Raw genomic sequence first — 20,209 nt, forward strand, 5'->3', positions numbered from 1 at the left:
CAAAGAGACTCAGGGGAACCCTGGAAAACTCGGGGAATTTGGAAATCTCAACTTGGTAGACACCCTGCTCTCTACATAACTATGTGATACAAATGATTATACTATCTAGCCACTCAAACACAACAAACTAACCTAAACAACCTGATCAGTGTTCGAACAGACAAGTCCAGAAGTAAAACTGTAACGGTCTGAATGTCCTCAATCGTCGTCAATAGAGTTCCCAAACGTGACGTCAGATGATCCGCCTTTTCCACGGCGCGACGGCGCATGCCGCATGCCCTAGTGGATGAATCACAAGATGTTTTGGAAGGGACGCGTGCTTGGTCGCACGGCATGATATGGGGGGAAAGTACCTCGGAAAAAAATAGAAAAATCGCACGGACGCCCACTGCAGCAAACACTTCTGCCGTGTACCGCGTTGAAACTCTACTGGAAGCTCGACGTTGGTGCAGTGCCAAAAATGTGCGTAGTGTAAGACTGAAACTCCACTTTAAAACAGAAAAGGGCCAGGGCTTTGTCTGGACTGCACCATGAACTACGTAGTCGCTGCCTTGCGTTGATGGCTATCAAATTTACCAATAAACCGCTGCATTACACTTGGGCGACACTTCAAAAACACGTTGCTGATGCAGATTTCTTGCAGCGTCGGCCTACTGTTGCTGGTGATGGCAGCGCGTGCCTGACTTCATGTACTCGTTTAAGGCGTGGTAACACTGGGGCGATACAAGACCGACGAGACACCGACACCGATGATTCAACACTGTGTCACTGAGACAATTTGATCATAATAGGGTAACAGTGAAGCAACCGACGGGTGTGAGTTGTCATATAGCGTGACGGGTTTTCTTGTCGACGGCACCAGAACTGGTTTTTTGCTTTCTGCTTAGCTTTCGGAGTTGATTTCATTGTTATCGTTTGGCCTATTTTGACTCTGCCTTTTCTATCATGTTCCTTGGGCTGTAGTGCAGGTTTTGATATTCTCGCTTTCTTATCCTGACTTTTTTAAAATTTATGATGTGGCTATTTGCTCACCCAAAAAGTGTGCCTGATGCGGAGGTAACATAACAAATGACAATCCGAACATGTTGTGTTGCAAAAAAATAAAAAGGCAAGAATGCCGCGACCTTCAGCCCGCATTTAGCTTTGCAGCCAATATTCAGTGAGCCTTCCATTGGATTTTTTAAACTTCCCAAGGCCTGCAGAAATTTCCAAGGAGAAAATTTCTACTGAATAAGATGTTCTCTTAAGGGGGGACGCGGGTTTTACATCGCGAAAAATGGCAAAAAAATCGATCGTTTGAAAATAACATTTTAAGTTTCTATAACCCTTTTTCTATCTAATACCCAAATATCATCACTGTAAACCACCTAGAAGTGCTCTAAAAAATTCGTTTTATTAGCCAAGGTGGCGAAAAATCTCGCGGAAATCAAGAAAGAACAGCGTTTTTCACGCCACAATATCTCCGGAACGGCACGACCGAGCGCCGCCATCTTGGTCTCGTCGGAAAGCGCATTTCTCCGTCTTCAAATCTGCCGCTCAGCGATCTCCTCCATACAGAAACAAGCGCACAAAAAGCAAACGATTGAAGGTCGTGCCGGAGCCTGCGATTGGCCGCGCCCGCCACGTGACTCCAGCGCGGTTCGCCATTGGTCCGGCGCTCGCGTCGTCTGCTCGGCTCTTTGCACCTCACGAGTTTGATGTCTCCACCCGCCGTAATCTCGACGTGTCAAAACGGGCGCTACGCGGACATCGCAGTAGCGTGGCCGATCCCTACGCTTGTGGACGTTTCAGACTCGCGGCTAAGCATTCCGAGCATCGGCGATGCGGACTTCGCGACCAAGATCCACGCGCGGAATCCTCGGACATGCGGCTAAGCCTTTCAGCACTCGGTGTTTCGAATTCGTGACAAATTCGTATCGCTCACGCAATCCTCGGAAACGCGGCGAAACATTTCGCGCATAGGGAGTCTCCGACTCGGCGATCATGCATATCGCGCGCGGACTTCTCGGACCGTCACCTAATCATTTTGTGCATCGGCGCCTCCGACTGCGCGAACAAGCGCATCGAGTGTCGACTCCTCGAGCCCGCGGCTAGGAATTTGGCGCGTCGAGTGTCGACTCCTCGAGCCCGCGACTAGGCATTTCGCGCGGCGGCACCTCGGACTGCACGAATAAGCGCATCGAGGGTCGACTCCTCGAGCCCGCGACTAGGCATTTCGCGCGTCAGCACCTTGAACTGCGCGACTAAGCACATCGCGCGTCGGCTCCTTGTATCTGTAGCTATGCATTTCGCACATCGGCACTTCGGACTCGCAACCAAGCACATTGCGCGTTCACTCTATTATCATATTGTCACGATAGCTCGTAACAATATCAATCATACCACCCCTTCATAAAGAGAACCTCATCATGAGCTCTGTTCACTAGGCCCCTTGGGCTGGCACACACCTGGCTGCAGAAGTGATCGAGGCATCATACAAAAGTAAAATTCTGGAAAGCATCTAGCAGCTGCATATCTATCACTGGCTCTCTGATCCTAAGTTCCACAGCCACTGTCTGGTGAAGATGACTTGGAAGGCTACTTACACTCAGAGCCTTCATTCAGTAACATGGTCAATTCTACCAAATGAAAAAAAAAATGCCTCACTGATTGTAATGGAGACTGCTATCAATCAGGCAGCCTGCATGTACAACACTGGAACTATATTCATGCCCACACAGAGTTCTGCACTTCGGTTTGAAACCCAGACACCATGCTCTTTGTAGAGCATGGTGCCTAATAGAGTTTGTTGTGCTAGTTCAGTGGCCAGTGTGCTATTATTTTGAGAGTGTGCAGTCACACATTTAGTATGGCCATTCTTACAAAATATAGAGCTTCAAAATGGTGCCATTTGTATTGCTGTAGATTCACTTCAGCAAAAGCTACATTTGTTTGAAACTTCAAATGCGTTTATTTCAGTTCGATGTTTTTGCACACTGTACTCCGCCTTACGGGTGTTTTTTCTGGGTTGTTTTTGGCCAAAAATGACAAGGGTAGTATCATTTTATTCGTGTTGAAATGATCTGGGGGTTGATGCTATTTTTATTACTCTTGCACCATCATGAAAATTACATTCAGGTATAGTAATCGCTGCTAATTAGAAAAAAATTTTCATAATAAATGCAAGATTGTTTTCTTGTCCACAAAATGCTTCCAAATCAATAAAAATAGCATCACTCCCTACAGTAGGTCTTTAGCAATGGTGTCATGCATTTAGTTTTCGGTTTAGCAAGACGGAATCATCAAAAAGCCCCGTAACGAGTTTGAAATTACTTTGACTTCAGACCTCAATATTTTTTGAACTGCTACAGCTATCAAAAATCTGATTACAGATCTGAAATCAGCACGAAAAATTACCCCAGACAGTGGAGTTTACTAAACATTCACCCGAAAATAAGAAAAAAATTTTTAAGACCCATTTCCCCCCTTAATGCTCTCTTCAATGTGTTCTCTTCTTTCCTCTTAAACTTGTATGGGAGCATCAGGGAGATATTCTCAATATCTCTGCTAATTTTCATCAACATTAAGTTAAGGGCTAAGTTAAGGAATAAGAATGTTGGTTCTGAAAAACACATTCTCCCCTTTAATGTGTACATATGTGCCACTCTTCAATGAACCTTTTTCACACCGACTCGGGTCACTGTAGGATGCAGGACTGGGTGGTACTGCGGTTCTAATTCTTTGTATGTGCCAGTCGGTCTGTGCCGGCCTTCAATGAACCTCTTTGATGCCAAGTTGGGGTCACTGGGTATGTACCGGTAGGTGTGTGCTGCTCTTGATTGAACGTCTTTGACGCCAACTGGGGTAGCTAGGTGTGTGCCACTGGAGATGTGTCGCTCTACAATGATGAAAAGATCCTTTAAATTTCTCCAATGCTGAATTGTACCTACGTCACGTGGGTTCCTCAAGGAAAGTAGCCCGACGCTTTAGCAGGCTGTGCCACAAATGCATTGGGTACGTGCTCCTTTTCAGTGAACGTCTTTCATGTGAATGCTTTAGTGAGCTGCACCATGAGTGCACTGAGTATGAATCTCTCGCCAACCAGGGTCACTGAGTACTGTGCCACTGGGCATGTGGCAAGTTAGGGAACAATTCTTTGCATTTGCACATACCAGTAAGCCACGCTTCTCATCTGCTAGGCCATGTGCGGACTTCTCAGCAGTGTCACTAGATGGTACAGCATGTCCAGAAGGAAGCGCGAGAGATGAGCTTGGTTGCCGAATGTTGTGTTTCTCGGCGTTCGCACACACCGGCACACCATGCATTTCGAATGCCATGCGCAGGCTTTGCAGCAGCACTGCTAGATGGCGCCGAGCATTCATAGGGAAGCGCGAGAGAAGTCCTGCTGCAGTGCATGCTTCACACATAACTAGTTTCACTGGTGGCAATCCGATGTGTTGCTATGATCATTCAATGCTAAATGCATTTCCGTAGACAGTTCTGCTGAATTTCCAGGTTTTGGTTGGGTCTGTCATAGACTTGTCCAAGCAGTGAACATTGGCATTTCAGCATTGCATGAAATAATGTTGGGTGTGCCGACAGTCCAGTTAGCAGGGAGAATAAGATGTGGGGTAAAGGACTTGCAGCAAATGGAGATTAGGGAAGTTCTGTGATCGCAATTGCCCTACAGCCACTGTGCCTTGTCCTCTCAAGATAAAGATGGATTAGAGAGGCTGGATAGCTAGTGAGTGAGCGTGATTGTTTCTTCTGTATCTGCTCGCAGGTGCGGGCATGAAACACCTGCGTGACAACAACATCATCCACCGGGACCTAAAGCCTGGGAACATAATGAAATATGTTGCTGAGGATGGCAGGTGAGTCCTGTGTGGTTGCTGTAATAAGTGGTGGTAGGTGGAATGGCCACTGATCTGACAATCCCAGGCATAGCCGTACATCCAATGCTGGGACATGCTGTGAAGCAGCTCTCCTTGGCATCACTTATGGCAATACAGCTACATTCAGAATGCACCAACATAGGGCAGTGGGCCTCTTAAATATGTCACTTCTGGCTACCGGTGAGCTGCCAAAGCTGGACGGTCGTTTTTCTCCGGTTGCTCTGACCACCGCCAGATGTATGTTCGCCACCCGTTCTTTCCTCTCTGGTTGGGCACTTCTGGCTACCCCCGAGCTACCAGAACCTGCCAAGACGAGTTTGGTTTGGCAGCTCTCTGGAAGTTCTGTGGCTAGCAGATGACAAGAGGAAGTTATGAATGTTTGTTCCCATCTTTGGTCTCTCTTAGGACTTGTACCTTGCTTAGCCAACTGTCAGCGATCACCTTCTGTTTTCATTACCATTGTATATAGGTCTACCCCTGACCTTAACTTGTCCACATAACAATTTTCAATGTGCTAAAGGGTGCTATATAATATGATGGCCAAAGTTAGGTGTTTTTTCTCTTTTCTTTCTTCTGGAAAAAAAATCTGAACCTATATTTTGGTTTATACATAATTCTGGTGATTATCTTCTAAAGCCCATTCCACATTACAAGATAGCACAATACAAGAGACGGCGAACATTTGAAGTTGTTAGTGCTAATTGTTGTTTTGGGTCCTGTGAAGCTTTGTTCCGTAAACAGCGCACAGCGATGTTATGCATGCTATTTGCATTGTCTCTAGCAGGTTGTAAACGCTTGTTCCCACACATTGGCGGCGCCTTTTGAGTTTATATTTCTCTGGTGGTGCCCCTTCTCATATTTCTCACGTCTATGCAGTTATATTTCCTTTTTCTAGAGGTAGTGAAGGTGGTTGTGGTTGCAGCTAGCCAATGTTTGCTGCATCGGACGTTTGGGTGCACGTAAAGGGTTGAAACCAATGTGTTCCAGCTAAGTTGATGTTGATGGAACGCACTGGTTGAGTAATGGCCAGTCGGTCTGTATAACTACACATATGTTTGATTATATTGCAGTATTGAGAGAGTGCTGTTTAAGAGTGAGGCATTGACATGTGTACTTGTTCATACTTTACCGGGAATGGCATTGTACCTGCTAACAAACTAGAGTTACCGCTCAGTGCAAGATGTGACTGTATGATTTGGAACTTTCTCGAACTTTATCGTTGATTCTATGTGTTGTCTATGTTGTTGCCAAACATTGTGTAATCAGATTGCATGCGCAATGCGAATAGTGTTGTACTTTCTGGAAAGTACGGAAGCACCAGCGACTGTGCCAGTACCTTGGACAAATTATGTATAAGAGCCAACGTGCTTGACCTGCTGATCAGTTTTCGATGATCGTAAAGTTTGCTGGCCACTGCCATTGTGATGAGTGTTACTTGTTTGGCTGGGCAAAGGTTTGCCCAGTAAACAGTCCTGCGACTTGCTTTGGGCCACTCTTTTTGAACGTCACTGCAACATGACAATATTGCTCATGATTGAAGCTGTTCATGTGAAACTTCCTGGTTGGTCACAGACTGCCTGCGAGTTCATTACCGTGCATGCGCTAGCCCCAGCTCCTTCAGCAAAGGGGCCAGAAAAGAGGTACCATCAGCTGAAACAATTTGCCAAAACCGAAGCCCAAGCAGGTTGGCACAAAAGCTTGTACCTGTGTGCCCATCTTGCTTTTTCAATCTTTTCAATCTTTTTCTTTCAATCTGCAACCAGGTCGTAACACTTTTGCGTCCATCCTGTAAATTCAAAGGTAGTCTTGTGAGGGGTTGCTGGAAGCTACAAAAAGAAAAAAGAAAAAGAACGATTTGAGTCTATGAACGGCACTGAGAACGAGAAGCTGCACTACCGTGTATCGAAAGATAGCATCCGTGAACAACTTCGTTCCAATTCTGTGCACTCACGTTCGTTTGTGAGGCAGTTTGGCAGTTTTCTGAGTGTTGCGTGGCAGCTGCAAACAGACCTGCATCGACTTGACACCAAACTGCAACTTTAGCCACTGATGCCCAATGAAGCAGCACCGATTATGCCTAATGGCTTAGGCAGCGTGTGGCCATGACGAAAATTCGCTGCTGGCCAATGAGGTAACTGGCCGCAAGCCACCGTGGAATGCTTGTCGCTAGTATGTTTATACGGTTGGTCCTCATGTGATGGGTTCCGAGGTGACGCGTGCAGTTTAGACTGACGGCTGTTGAAGCAACGTGAAGTTCGTCGCTTCGTATCCAGCATGACCTGCATACCTATCAGTGGCTAATCGGCCAGGTCTTTGCATTTTATGAAATACACGCTGCTTTTGTTGCTGTTCCCTCTGTCTGTGTTATCGTATCAATTGGTCTTGTCGATCTGGATGCAATTTGTAACAACAGAGGCGGCCCTGGCTGTTGCAGCACTGTTCTGCGAATTGCAACGTTCAGGCACTGTGTGTGTGAAACCCGCCTCAGGCTGACGTCATGGAGTGCTCGCAGTGACAAAGTCCACCAGTGCGTCAGCCAGGGAGCCCCTCTGCTGTGCGCAGCTTTTGCATCGAAAACGAAGTGAAATGATCAACTTGGCCGGTGTCAAGCACGAGGGGTTCCACGGCGCAGGTGACACGTGGCATTGCACTACGTGTAGAATATATTGCAATGTGCTACACCATATATATTGAATATTTGAAAAATCGCATTGTAGATATTCAATTTGCGAATCGAATTATTTGAATGTTCACTATCTGATTCAATTCAGTGATATTCTATGTTTGCACACCCCTACTTTTTTTGTTTCTGCTGCTCATTCAGTGCATTTGTGTCCAGGTTTGTGTACAAGCTGGCCGACTTTGGTGCTGCCCGAGAGCTCCAGGATGATCAGCAGTTCATGTCGCTGTACGGCACGGAAGAATATCTGGTGAGGCCCTACGCAATATACAGTTAAACCTAAGTATAACTAACTTCAGTACAGTCAAACCTCGATATATCGAACACGGATATATCGAATTATTGCATATATCGAACAATTTCTATATCATATGGAAAATCGCATGCATTTTTAATTCTTTATTTCGAACTGGGCCGGATGTAAAATGGTATATCGAACTCCGTCGCCCCAGACCAAGTGCGCTCTGTTGACGTGAGGCGAGCTTTCCCGCAACACTCTCGAAGATAACGGCGGCGCGATCGGCGTTCCAGACTGCTGCGTACGACAGCTGCCCACATCGGTTGCGCCGAGGGCGCCATTTGAATGTTGCGGCGTACACACGCGGCGGCTTGGAGCCAGCACGGGCGCCTCGATCACGCGTGCACCTATGCGTGCACGGCGGGGCAAGCCGCCTCGATCACGGCGAGGCTTGCCCCCGCCGTGCGCGCGTGAACGAGGCGGCCGTGGAGCCAGGTGGAGCGCTTTGTCGGTGCTGAGCCACACATCATGTGCATTGCGGACTTCGTTGGCGGTGACGACAGCACCGGAACAGTGGCGGAGTTAACAGACGTGGAGATCGTGGCAGAAGTGACTGCTGAGCGGCCAAACGAAGACGCTGCCGAGGCTCATCCAGCAAGCGCTGATGCTGCCCCGCTCCCGACTGCAACTGAGGCTGTAGCTGCTTTGGCCGTTGTACGCCGCTACTGCGGCGCAATAGAAGGCACTGGACTGTCTCTTGTGGACCGTTTGGACTATGTTGAGGACGCCGTGGTCAAGCACGCGGTTGCCAATATGAAGCAGGCTACGCTGCTTCAGTACTTTCAGCGAACTAAATAAATACTTTGTTTGAAGCTTCATGTGAGTATCTATTGCGCCACGATTGGTTCATTGATTGATTTGCGCTAGTTTTTGACGCGTTTTCTACGTGATTTTATATATCGAATTCTGGCTATATCGAACTATTTTGTGATCACTGCGCTGTTCGATATATTGAGGTTCGACTGTATAATGAAATTCTCGATATAACAATGTGTATAACTTTTGATAACTTCTTGTCTCCAGAACACCAGGCAAATCTAACCTCAGTATAGTGAAGTGTGTTTATACGTGATTTTAATATCACGTAATTCCACTGCCGCTGCAGAGGAATACCGAGGCAAATAATGGGAACTGCCACGGTCGCGGATGGTCAAAAGATTGAATTATATGTGACCGCTCGTAAATGGCACCTGTGAAATATGGTGCCGCATGACAGAGAGCGGCTGCCGAAGTTCTGTATACAGTACAAATGCGATAAGATCCTATCGTGCCCTGTGTCTCTGGGGTTGATGGAAAGCGTTCGAGGGTGAGCCCAGAAGGGTGATGGATTGAGGTGTGCCTTCTTTCGCTGCAATCAACTATGGGAGGGGGGGAGGGCTTGTAGTGGGAAGCAGGTGAGCGAGCATTTCACCTACCCCCCCCACTACACAAAGGCTGCGTGAGCTGAGATGACAGTGACTTCATATGTGCCGTCTTCCCATGCGTTTAGTGTGAGCGGTGTTATAATCTGTAGTCTCGGAGATGCAATGAAGCGAGAGGCAGACTGGTATGCTCCCGTGTGCCTGCACTTTTCATGATAGGTTCGTCCCTCTGTGGGTGACATTACCAGTTGCAGCGGCGAAAAGTACGTGAAAATGTTGCTGGCCTCGCTTTGTACTGACAATGTGAAGATATCGTTGGCACTGCCATCGACTCTCAGATTCAATGAGATAATTGTTTTGTCATCTCATTAAAATGCTTTGATTTCTTTTTCGTTTGCCCGGTAATCCAGAAAACATTGCAGCCCCATCTGATCAAGTATCCATTGATGACTGTACTTATTTGTAGGGATGTGGAAATACCGAATGGTAGATGCGAATCAAATATTTAATCAAATCACGAAAAAAAAATAGAATATTAAATTGAATACAGTCAATGACCGATTTTTGGGGCCCCCGATTTTTCGGACATGTCTGATAATTTGGATACCTTCTCAGCACTGCCACATACCCTATAGAGACAATGCATAAGAACATCTGAAATTTTTACTGCAGGAACCCCTTGCTGTACAACTTTCTGGACTTTTTGCCATGACCGCAGGTCTGAAACAGCAGTAATCGAAGCTGCCACTGCTGCCGCCAAATTGATTATCTCATCACCTTGAACAGGCACACTCGCATGCAGACCCGTCGGCAGCCGCAGCCACCACTGTGCAGTGGCACTGCTAGGTCTACCTGCTTCAATGTTCGCTGACAAGCTTTTTGCTGTTTGGTGCCGTGTTTTTCATTGAAAGAATTCGTTGCTGTCAGCAATAGCACTGACTCTGCCTTTTTAATCCTCCCCAATGGCTCCGAAGCTTGGAAAGCATGACGCATTGCACAATGCTGGTTCCCTGAAGTCAGGCTCGCCTCTACAAGCAACACTGTTCCACGCACACGTTCTTTCAGTGCTAAGCACGCTGCTGCCCATAGATACTGGCGCCTCAGGGGCCAAGTTATGCGAAATTTTGCGAAAATAGTCATGTGCATCCCCAAAAACGGTTGACTAAGAATGCGGCCCCATCAGGCAAATTTTTTTATCCAGTGACTCCAGATCCGCATGAGATGCCTATTTGGTGGTACCAAAACCAGCGTTCTTGATGCAGGAGCCATATTCATTGACACTCACGTTCTCACTTCTCCACTCCGATCTGATGCTTGGCAGCCCACGCTGCGGCTACCAACTCAAACTCCATGAACAAGTCTCCTTGTTTTTGCTGTACCTCGTTTTCCCTGCATAGCACAGACATTTAACTTCGAGCCACAGAGTATGCACTGCAGATGGTATGCAAGAAGTGTCGTCACTTGTCAGTAAATGTCAGTGGCAATACAGCCTTGCCATTTGAAACGGGCAATCACCCTCACACACTTTCCCTTGCAATTAAAGCACAAAGTGCGCGGGCCATGATCTTATCGCACTTGGACTTATATATGGAACATGATGTGGCTCCACTTTGGCGGTCGCTCTTGACGCGCTGCTCGTGATTTGAGTGGTGCATTTGCAAGCTGCCGCTCGTAATTCAATCAATTGCACATGTGTGTCTGCAGAAGTTTCCATTTATTGTCTCGGCATTTCTGTGGGGCGGAAGCGAAATTTTGTTGTACTGGAATCAGATACAAACACTTCATTACATTGAGGTTCTAAATACATGGTTTCCTATGGACAAGAGGCTATGAAATGTTAATTACTTCGTTATGTTGAGAATTTCATTATATTGAAGTTTGTTATATCGATGTTGATATATATTGAGGCTTAACTGTACCACGATTCTGGCATTGTAAAAGGCAACTGTTGTTGCTGCAGCTGCCTTACTCCGCACTGCTATTTTGAAAAAACCCAGGGAAGACAGGCTTCAGCTGTGTTTACCAATGATGCCCTAAAAAAAATCAGTTTTTTTGAAAGCTGGTGGCATTTAATAGCACAGCATTCGCACTAAAAAATTATGAAATGACAACCCTGCATCTGGAAATCGTCAAATGAAATTGTCGAATTTTCAAAAGAATTGTCAAATGAAATCAAATCAAATCTTTAATTGACATCATGTGTACAATGTCAGGAGCACCAGCATATTTTGCAGGAAACATCTCAACAAGTGAGAGTCGTCCTTTTCACAAAAAGGGTTAACGAGGTTCAACTGTGTAGAGTTATGCCGTTCCTGTAATTGTGCTAGAATGCAGCTCAGGGACATGCGGCCATAACAAAAAACGAGGCATGTCATGTGAGCTCCCATGAGCAAACTTGGTGGTGCACACTTGTCAGGAAAATGAAGCAAGTGAGAGTCAATTGCTTGATCCTTAGACTAGATTGTGTTCTTGTGTGCCTCACGAAAAAGTGATTTGTGCGTGTCAGTATTGCCAAATTTGGAAGTGCCCACCTGGGAACAAAGTAATTGTCAGCTACGGGAGAGCCACGTGGCCAAGCCTTTTGTGGAAATACTTTGAGAAGTCAGTTTTTCCAATGCATGCAACTCCAAATGAAACGTGAGAATGCTGAATACAAAGTGCTGAGGTGGATTAATAAGTATGCAGCAATAAATTACGTGTAACAGGAATGCATTCCTGTTCCATGTAATTTTGGTGGAAATCGAGCGGCAGCAGCCGAAGGAGAAATTTTCTTGAAGTTAAGGAAGGTTGCAGCATCTCTGAAGTGATGCCTAGCGTTGCTTCACTATGAAGAGGCGCATTCTTACAAATGTTCTGTTGCTGTCTTACATCTACAGCCATGACCATTTGGCTGTGTCTGCTGTGGAATTATTGCCCCAGGGTCATTTGGGAGGGTGAGCTACTTGAATCAGTTAATCAATCCATCTGTTAATCAGTCATTCAATCAATCATGCAGCACCCAGACATGTATGAGCGGGCCGTGCTGAAGAAGAGCGCAGGCAAGTCCTTTGGGGCCACGGTGGACTTGTGGAGCATCGGGGTGACCCTGTATCACGTGGCAACGGGGGCTCTGCCTTTCCGACCCTATGGGGGACGCCGCAACAAGGACACAATGTGAGTGGGCCCCAGGCCATATGAAACCTGTGTTTCTATTTGGCCAATTTTGATGGGAAGCTTCGTTCTGGAAGTTCAGACGTAAGTTGTGGGGTTCTCACCCGTTTCTCTTGAGACAAAAGAATTACAGCACAGTAGTTCAAACAATCACAAGGACATTTATTGCACCTTTCATACACTAATGCTTGCTAGCCGAGTTGCTATCCACAAAGCATGCTAACGGGCGCACAACAAATCTAGGAAGTCCGATTCGCTGCGACTGGCTAGCGAGCGAATATGTTCACCCCATGCTGGACACCAACACCTGGTCGTTCGCATAGACAGTCACGCGAACAGTGGCGCGTTCGAACGAAGCCTCGCGAGACAGTCTCGCAGAAGCATGGATCGGCGTACACGCGGAACGTCCCCGCCGCTTGCCGACCCAGAGCCAAAGAGGAAGCTCCTACTTTCTGTCAGCAAGACCAATCTTGCCGTTGGGTGGCGCTAGCAGTGCCATGCTCGTGCCATCTCTTGTAATGCGCTGCAGCCTGACAGACTGCTGCCTGCACTAAGCTACGCGGAAAAACCAGATTGCAGGAGACACGAGACATGCTGGGAAAACAGTGTATCAGGGGATGCATGAGAGTCTCTCATCCCCACAAAGTACAGGGAAATAGAGAACTCGTTTTGTTCACCACCCATTGAAAATCAAATTTGATGACATTTGTTGCATTTGAAAAATCGAGTTTAGCATTGCTGAATGTTGGCAAGAAACTTAAGGTGTAGCCCACCATTACATTTTTCTACGGGAATTGTTAAACACCGGAAAACCTTTTATATATGAGGCATCGTTTTATACATCTATAACTGAACAATAAGGAAACAGTGACATACCGCATTACTCTTTCTAATCTGCACATTATGCTTGACTGCATAACGCTGCTGTAATGCGGGGAAGCTGACTATTTGGAACCAGCATTGTGCAATGCTTCTTACCCCCCATACCCAAAAATGCATCTTAACTTTAAGCTTACGCTTGACTTGATTTAAATTACGCTTGTCATAAACATTTCAATGGAAACTTAATGAGCGTCTTGGGCATGTTCACACGAGGCGTCATTTATATCAAGCTGAGCATGGGCTTCAAGTTAAAATGCCTTTCGGAATACGGGGGTTAGACCCTTGCCATGCTGTCTTGTTCCCAAGTCTTCGGCTAATAACCGCTGGATCATTGTCACCACTGATTACCTCACTCAGTACTGCGATACACAAGCCGTTCAGCGAGCTACTGCTTCAGATGTAGCCAACTTCGTAGTCAAAAATATCGTCCTTCAACATGGTGCTCCCACTGTCGTGATCACAGACTATGGTACGACCTTCACCGCACAGTTGGTCCCAGATATTCTGCAGCTGAGTGGAACAACGCACTGTACGGCAACTGCGTATCAGCTGCAGACTAACTGGTTAATTGAGCATCTCAACAAAACGACTGCAGATATGCTTTCTATGCATGTCGCCACAGGCCATAAAAATTGGGACAAACTGCTCCCGTATGTGACATTCGCGTATAACACTGCACTACAAGAAACCACCGGGTTTCCTCCTTTTCATCTGGTCAATGGACACGGCATCACTACTATGCTTGACGCGATGCTCCTACCAACTTCATCTTAACCTACCACACCAGGTAGAGACGCTTTTGTTCAGCATGCCGAAGAAGCACGACACCTTGCATGGCAACGAATTCTATCTCGACAAAGTCAAGAGGCTCGTCGATAAAACATACGCCATTGAGACAACATACAACCCGGGAGGTCTCGTATGAGTTTGGACCCCTATACGTCAATGAGGCCACTCAGAAAAATAATTGCGCCAATACTTTAGACCCTACATAGTTTTCCATTGCTTGAGTCTTGTCAACCATGAAGTTGTTCCAGCCGAAACATAGCACCACTTCCATAGACCACGTTCCTCTGAAATGGTTCACGCTACCAGGATTAACTCCTACTACTCGCACTGACTCCCATTCACAAACTTTGCGGTACGGTCCCTATACTCATGTCCGTTGTCTTTCTCATTTCTTTTATTTTCTCCTTATGGCATTTGCCCCGTCCCCTACTTTTTTTTTTTGGCCTAACTTTCGTGTAGTCGCATCGAGAAGGAGTCTTCTTTCGTTTTATTTTTTGGGGAGGGAAGGGTAATGCCACGCGCTGGTATCACTGGACGCCGAAGATGAAGTGTGTGTGGTAGCTGCTGCAGAAACGAACCGTAAACAACCGTTCACTTGGAACTGACTGCTCGCCTTTTCCTCTTGCAACAATATGCGTTTCTATGCTCTGCTTATATTGATATACAAGTCATCATCCTTTGCCTAGTGCTTGGCCACAGTGGCATAAAAGGCAATGAAGCTGCTGACGAGAACGCTACCTCAATAGCTTTTAGCAACACCGACACAAACATACCCATTCCAGCAATGGACCTTAAACCATACTTACATCGCTAGCTGAAGAAGCGCTGGCAGAAACAGTGTGATTCCCGGGTATCCAATAAACTGTACTTGATCAAACCCAAATTAGGGCACTGGATATCGGAGAACACAACACAGTACAAGGAAATGGTCCTTTGTTGACTAAGAATAAGCCCTACCTTTGGCACCCACTCCTACTTACTGACTGGAAGTGAGCCTCCCTCATGTCGAAGGTGTGGCGCCAGTCTTACAGTTCTCCATCTCCTTGTCCAATGCATGGAAATGGAAACTGAGTGTAAAAAGTATTTTTATTCTGTGTATCGTCGGTGTATTCACCCAGCATTTTTTCTTAGTAACGAACCTCTTTTTACCCAGGAAACAGTTTCTAGCTTTTTAGATAAAGTTAAGGGGGGACATGGGGATCAAAGCAAACTTTTTTATTTACCAGCCGATTTTGATGAAATTTTGCACAGGTGTTAATAATATCACATAAACAAAACTGTGAAAATATGGCTGCAATATCTGAAGTACTTTTTTGTTTACAAAATTTTTCTGCTTTCATTTTTGCAAAATGCCTGCACACCTGTATATTGATGGTAGGAGTTCAAGCAAACATTAATAGCACTACTATATGTATCCTCCACACAGTGACATTCCTGTAATTTTTTTAGCCTAGCAGATTTTTTTTATATTCTCATTCCTTGGTAGCTACTTCAGTTGCATGAAAATCTCGACTGTGAAAAAAAAGATAACAAATTATTCAGGCAACTATTTTGAGAACAAAACATGTCACTGTGTGCAGTGGTGCACAATGAGTGTAACAAAACAAACGGTGTAAAAATATTCATAACAGTGGCTGAGATATTGGCTTTGCAAGTTGACCTTGGTGGTAGAAAATGTTTTGAGAAAAAGGTGTTCGAAGTTTTGAGCCATGTTTATTCGAGTAGAAACCACCGGCCTTGTAGGTGCAGGTGTCAGGTTGATCTCTTGGCTTCTTGGATCTTTTATGCTTGCTTTCATGTGCTTTTTGTGCCCTCTTCTTGCTCAAGGCATCTTTCTCAGCCGCTCGACTCGCTTGAGCCCGTCACCACCGAGCATGCTCCTCCCGCCGTAAACCCTATCTTCCGTTCGGTTGCCGGCACAGAACCAAGTGACGCGCGGACAGTGGCGGCGGTCATATTCAATACCTCCGACAAGATGAATTGTGACTCAAGATGCGACGGTATGGTGCGACCGTTGCTGATGCACGGTTCGTTTTCACGGCCAGCAGACGCACGCGCTTGGACCGCACTTTCGTCGTTCATCTAGGTGACGGCGGTGGCACAATTGGGGTACGTCGCGGAGTATTTACGGGACGTCGCAGGCCCGGAAGCATTGGAAACGGCCGTTATTAGTTCGGTATCACCCCCCGCAGGGGCGTCTGCGCAAGCAGGCGTTTGGTGTGTTGCGACACCACGTACCCGAGCACACGGGGGTCGGACCCTCCCGCGTGTAGCCGTGCGCGGCTTAGCCGTGTCTGGGGAAAAGGGGATCCTGGAGGTTGAGCCGATGCCGGGTGTTTGGACCTTTAAGGCCCCCCGGCGGAGGCAACACACGTCTTTGGCCTCTGCTTCACATAGACGGCACCCCCGGACTGACCCACCCGGGGGAAATCGGTAGTTGCCTTTTCCTGTCTCTCACTCTCCCTCCAACCTTCGTCTTTCTCTTACTTTCCATCTTTCCTGTCTTCTCCTAACTTCCGCTCACTTCCAATTTTCCAGGCAGCAAGGGTTAACCTTGTGTGAATAGCCAACCTAGGTTATTTCATATTTGGTTATAGCGGTAATGTACAGCTGGCGTTTGCAGGCCGTGTTTCACACGCCCTGCAGCGTCCCCTTGTAGGACTCCACGGTGGGTGGCTGGCGTTACTGCCGAAAAATCACATCTATTTATGGATAGCTCCTTTCCTCGACTCCCTGATCGCCCTCCGAAAAGAGGGCGCACCGATGAAGTCTTTCAGTTTTTCGGACGCCAAGTCCACAACTTCCCACGTTTCCATGTTATTCACTCTGCAAAACCAGATAAACCAGTAAGAACTATCTCACCCTTCCTTGTTTCCAAGTCATTGACCGAAGTCTTTGGTCCTGGTTATAAGGCATCGAGGATGGCAAGCGGTGATCTTCTCTTGGAGCTCCGCGATCAAAAGCAATATGAAAACCTGTCAAAACTAGAGTCATTTGGGGAAACCCAAATAATTATAACCCCGCACCGCACGATGAACACCACCCGTGGTGTGGTCTCTGACGATGACTTGATGGAGCTCACTGAGGCTGAACTCTTGGAGGGCTTCAGTGACCAGAATGTTATCAATGTTAAACGAATTAAGATGAGGAGAGACGGAAAAGAAATCAAGACGAAACACCTGATACTCACTTTCGGCTTAAGTGTCCTTCCCGAATCCGTAGAGGCCGGTTATATCAAACTTCGTGTTCGGCCATACGTTCCCAATCCTCTCAGATGCTTTAAGTGCCAACGTTTCGGCCACAGTTCACAGAACTGTCGAGGCCGGCTCACTTGTGCCAAGTGCAGTGACAAAGAACATTCCTCCGAAACATGCCAGAACACTCCACATTGTGTCAACTGCGATGGCGAGCATGCCGCATACTCGCGGTCCTGCCCGTCCTGGAAGAGAGAAAAAGAGATTGTGACAATCAAAGTCAAAGAAAACGTATCTTTCAAGGAGGCACGGAGGCGGGTGTCATACCTGTCTAAGAGCAGCTTTGCCGATGTGGCGCGTAAGGGGGCAGCGCCACAACGGCCTCCGGCGACTGACCGACCCACACCCAGTGAGTTGGCAGTTACGCCTTCTGCCCCCGCGGCGGTTGCAGCTCGCACTGCTCCGTTAACCGAGGAGAAGGGACCATCGACACCGAAGGTGGGCGTAGCCGAGGCTGCCTCATCTTACCAGGTCCCTTCGAGCGCTGGCAACAGCCGGCGCAGCCAAATCCCGCAGGGTACCCCATCGACCTCCGGGCTGGTGGGCGCAGGGGTCTTGCCCTCCAAGGCGAGACTTTCCCGGAAACCTTCTCGCTCGCAAGAGCACGTGTCCGGCGCCTCACCAGAGGCAATGGACACTACACCTATCCTCAAGGCGCACCAAGCGCCTAAGGAGCGGCGAGGTTCCCTCGAACGCTCCAGAAAGGGCAGAACTCCCGTTACAGGGCCTCTAAAGGGCTCTGTAATTTAATCTCTGTAATTTCCATAATCACTATTTCTGTTTCTGTACACACAGCACATATTTACCACCAACATGGATACACAGATAATTCAATGGAACGTCAGAGGTCTCCTTAGAAACCTTGATGATGTACAAGAACTTATCCACAAACACAATCCAAAAGTGCTGTGTTTACAGGAAACACACTTAAAATCTATACACACAAACTTTCTCCGAAAGTATGTTACGTTTCGTAAGGACCGCGAGGATGCTGTCGCAGCATCTGGCGGTGTAGCCATTATTGCTGACAGAAGTGTAGCGTGTCAGCATTTAAAGCTCCAAACGGCCCTTGAGGCCGTGGCCGTTCGAGCTGTACTTTTAAATAAACTCATTACAATCTGTTCTCTGTATATACCACCACATTATCACCTTCACAGACGCGACTTAGAGTCATTAATAGATGAGCTCCCGGACCCCTATTTTATTCTTGGTGATTTTAATGCACACAGTACTTTGTGGGGCGATTCACGCTGTGATGCGCGAGGTCGCGTCATTGAACAGGTGCTTTTATCCTCTGGAACATGTCTCTTGAACACGAAGGAGCCCACATATTTTAACCTCTCCAACAAGTCATACTCTGCCATAGATCTTAGCATTTTATCGCCGACGCTTTTACCCTATTTTAAATGGAATGTGCTTAACAACCCGTATGGGAGTGACCATTTCCCAATAATCCTAACTACGCCGAAACAAGATCAACTTCCCCCGCAGGTCCCTCGGTGGAAGATTGACTCAGCCGATTGGGAACGGTACCGAACTCTTACTCACATGACGTGGACTGAGATGTCCGGTATAACCATAGATGACGCTGTTGCATATTTTACAGCTTTTATACTGGATGCCGCCTGTAAGTGTATTACACAAACGAGCGCCATGGGTTCCAAGCGGCGTGTTCCCTGGTGGAACGATGCATGCAGACAAGCACGGAGGAACCAGAACAAAGCGTGGGCGATATTTCGCGATTCTCCAACAGCTGAAAACCTGGAAAACTTTAAACATGTCAAATCCCAGGCAAGGAGAACGCGCCGACAAGCAAGACGAGAGAGTTGGGCAAACTTTATATCAAGCATCAACTCCTATACAGATGAGAGAAAAGTATGGAATAGAGTGAAGAAAGTTAATGGGCAACAAACATATTCCTTACCTCTAGTAAATTGCCACGGAGAAAGCCTTGAAGATCAAGCCAACTTTCTTGGAGCACACTTTGAATACATATCGAGCTCCTCACACTACTCCGAAACCTTCCTAAAGTACAAAACGCAAATAGAACAGCAAAAGTTAGAAACAAAATCTGCTAAAAGTGCGGCGTACAATGAACCATTCTGCATAGCAGAACTGCAGGCAGCACTTAACTGTTGTAATACATCCGCCCCAGGTTCAGACCGCGTAATATATGAGATGTTAAAACAACTACCATCCGAAACACAGAAAACCCTCCTTTACCTTTACAACGTTATATGGTTTTCCGGCGAGATCCCCTCTGCTTGGAAGGAGGCCATTGTAATTCCATATCTAAAGCAAGGAAAGGATCCTTCCTCTGTATCAAGCTACAGACCCATAGCATTAACAAGTTGCCTCTGCAAAGTTTTCGAAAAAATGATTAACTGTCGCCTACAACACTTCCTCGAATCAAACAATTTGCTCGACCCATACCAGTGCGGGTTTCGGGAGGGTCGATCTACCAGTGACCAGCTTATACGCATCGAGGCACGTATCCGTGAAGCTTTTGTCCATAAGCAGTTTTTCTTATCTGTATTCCTTGATATGGAGAAAGCATATGATACTACGTGGCGGTTTGGGATATTGAGAGACCTCTCACACTTAGGTATACGTGGTAATATGTTCAATGTTATCAAAAGTTATCTGGCTAATCGCACATTCCGTGTTCGAGTGGGCAATGTTTTATCACGGAAATTTGTACAGGAGACTGGAGTGCCGCAGGGCGGGGTGCTCAGCTGCACGCTATTTATAGTAAAAATGAATTCTCTCCGTCTACACATACCGCATAACATCTTTTATTCAACATATGTTGACGATGTGCAGATAGGATTTCAGTCAAGTTCTCTCGCAATCTGTGAGCGACAGGTCCAGCTTGGTCTTAACAAGGTCTCCAAATGGGCTGATGAGAACGGGTTCAGACT

The 20,209-nt window shown here is 46.8% G+C and overlaps 1 protein-coding gene across 1 annotated transcript in view; it reads left to right on the forward strand.

Annotated features, from left to right (window-relative positions):
- Window positions 1-20,209, forward strand: part of LOC126528456 (serine/threonine-protein kinase TBK1-like) — a 113,000-nt gene that overhangs the window by 24,219 nt on the left and 68,572 nt on the right. The window contains exons 5-7 of the mRNA XM_050176336.3: window positions 4,763-4,853; window positions 7,714-7,804; window positions 12,209-12,366. Of these exons, the coding sequence (XP_050032293.2) occupies window positions 4,763-4,853; window positions 7,714-7,804; window positions 12,209-12,366 (340 nt within the window). The remainder of the gene's footprint in view (window positions 1-4,762; window positions 4,854-7,713; window positions 7,805-12,208; window positions 12,367-20,209) is intronic.

Source organism: Dermacentor andersoni, chromosome 9, assembly GCF_023375885.2.
Source record: "Dermacentor andersoni chromosome 9, qqDerAnde1_hic_scaffold, whole genome shotgun sequence".
NCBI lineage: Eukaryota > Metazoa > Arthropoda > Arachnida > Ixodida > Ixodidae > Dermacentor > Dermacentor andersoni.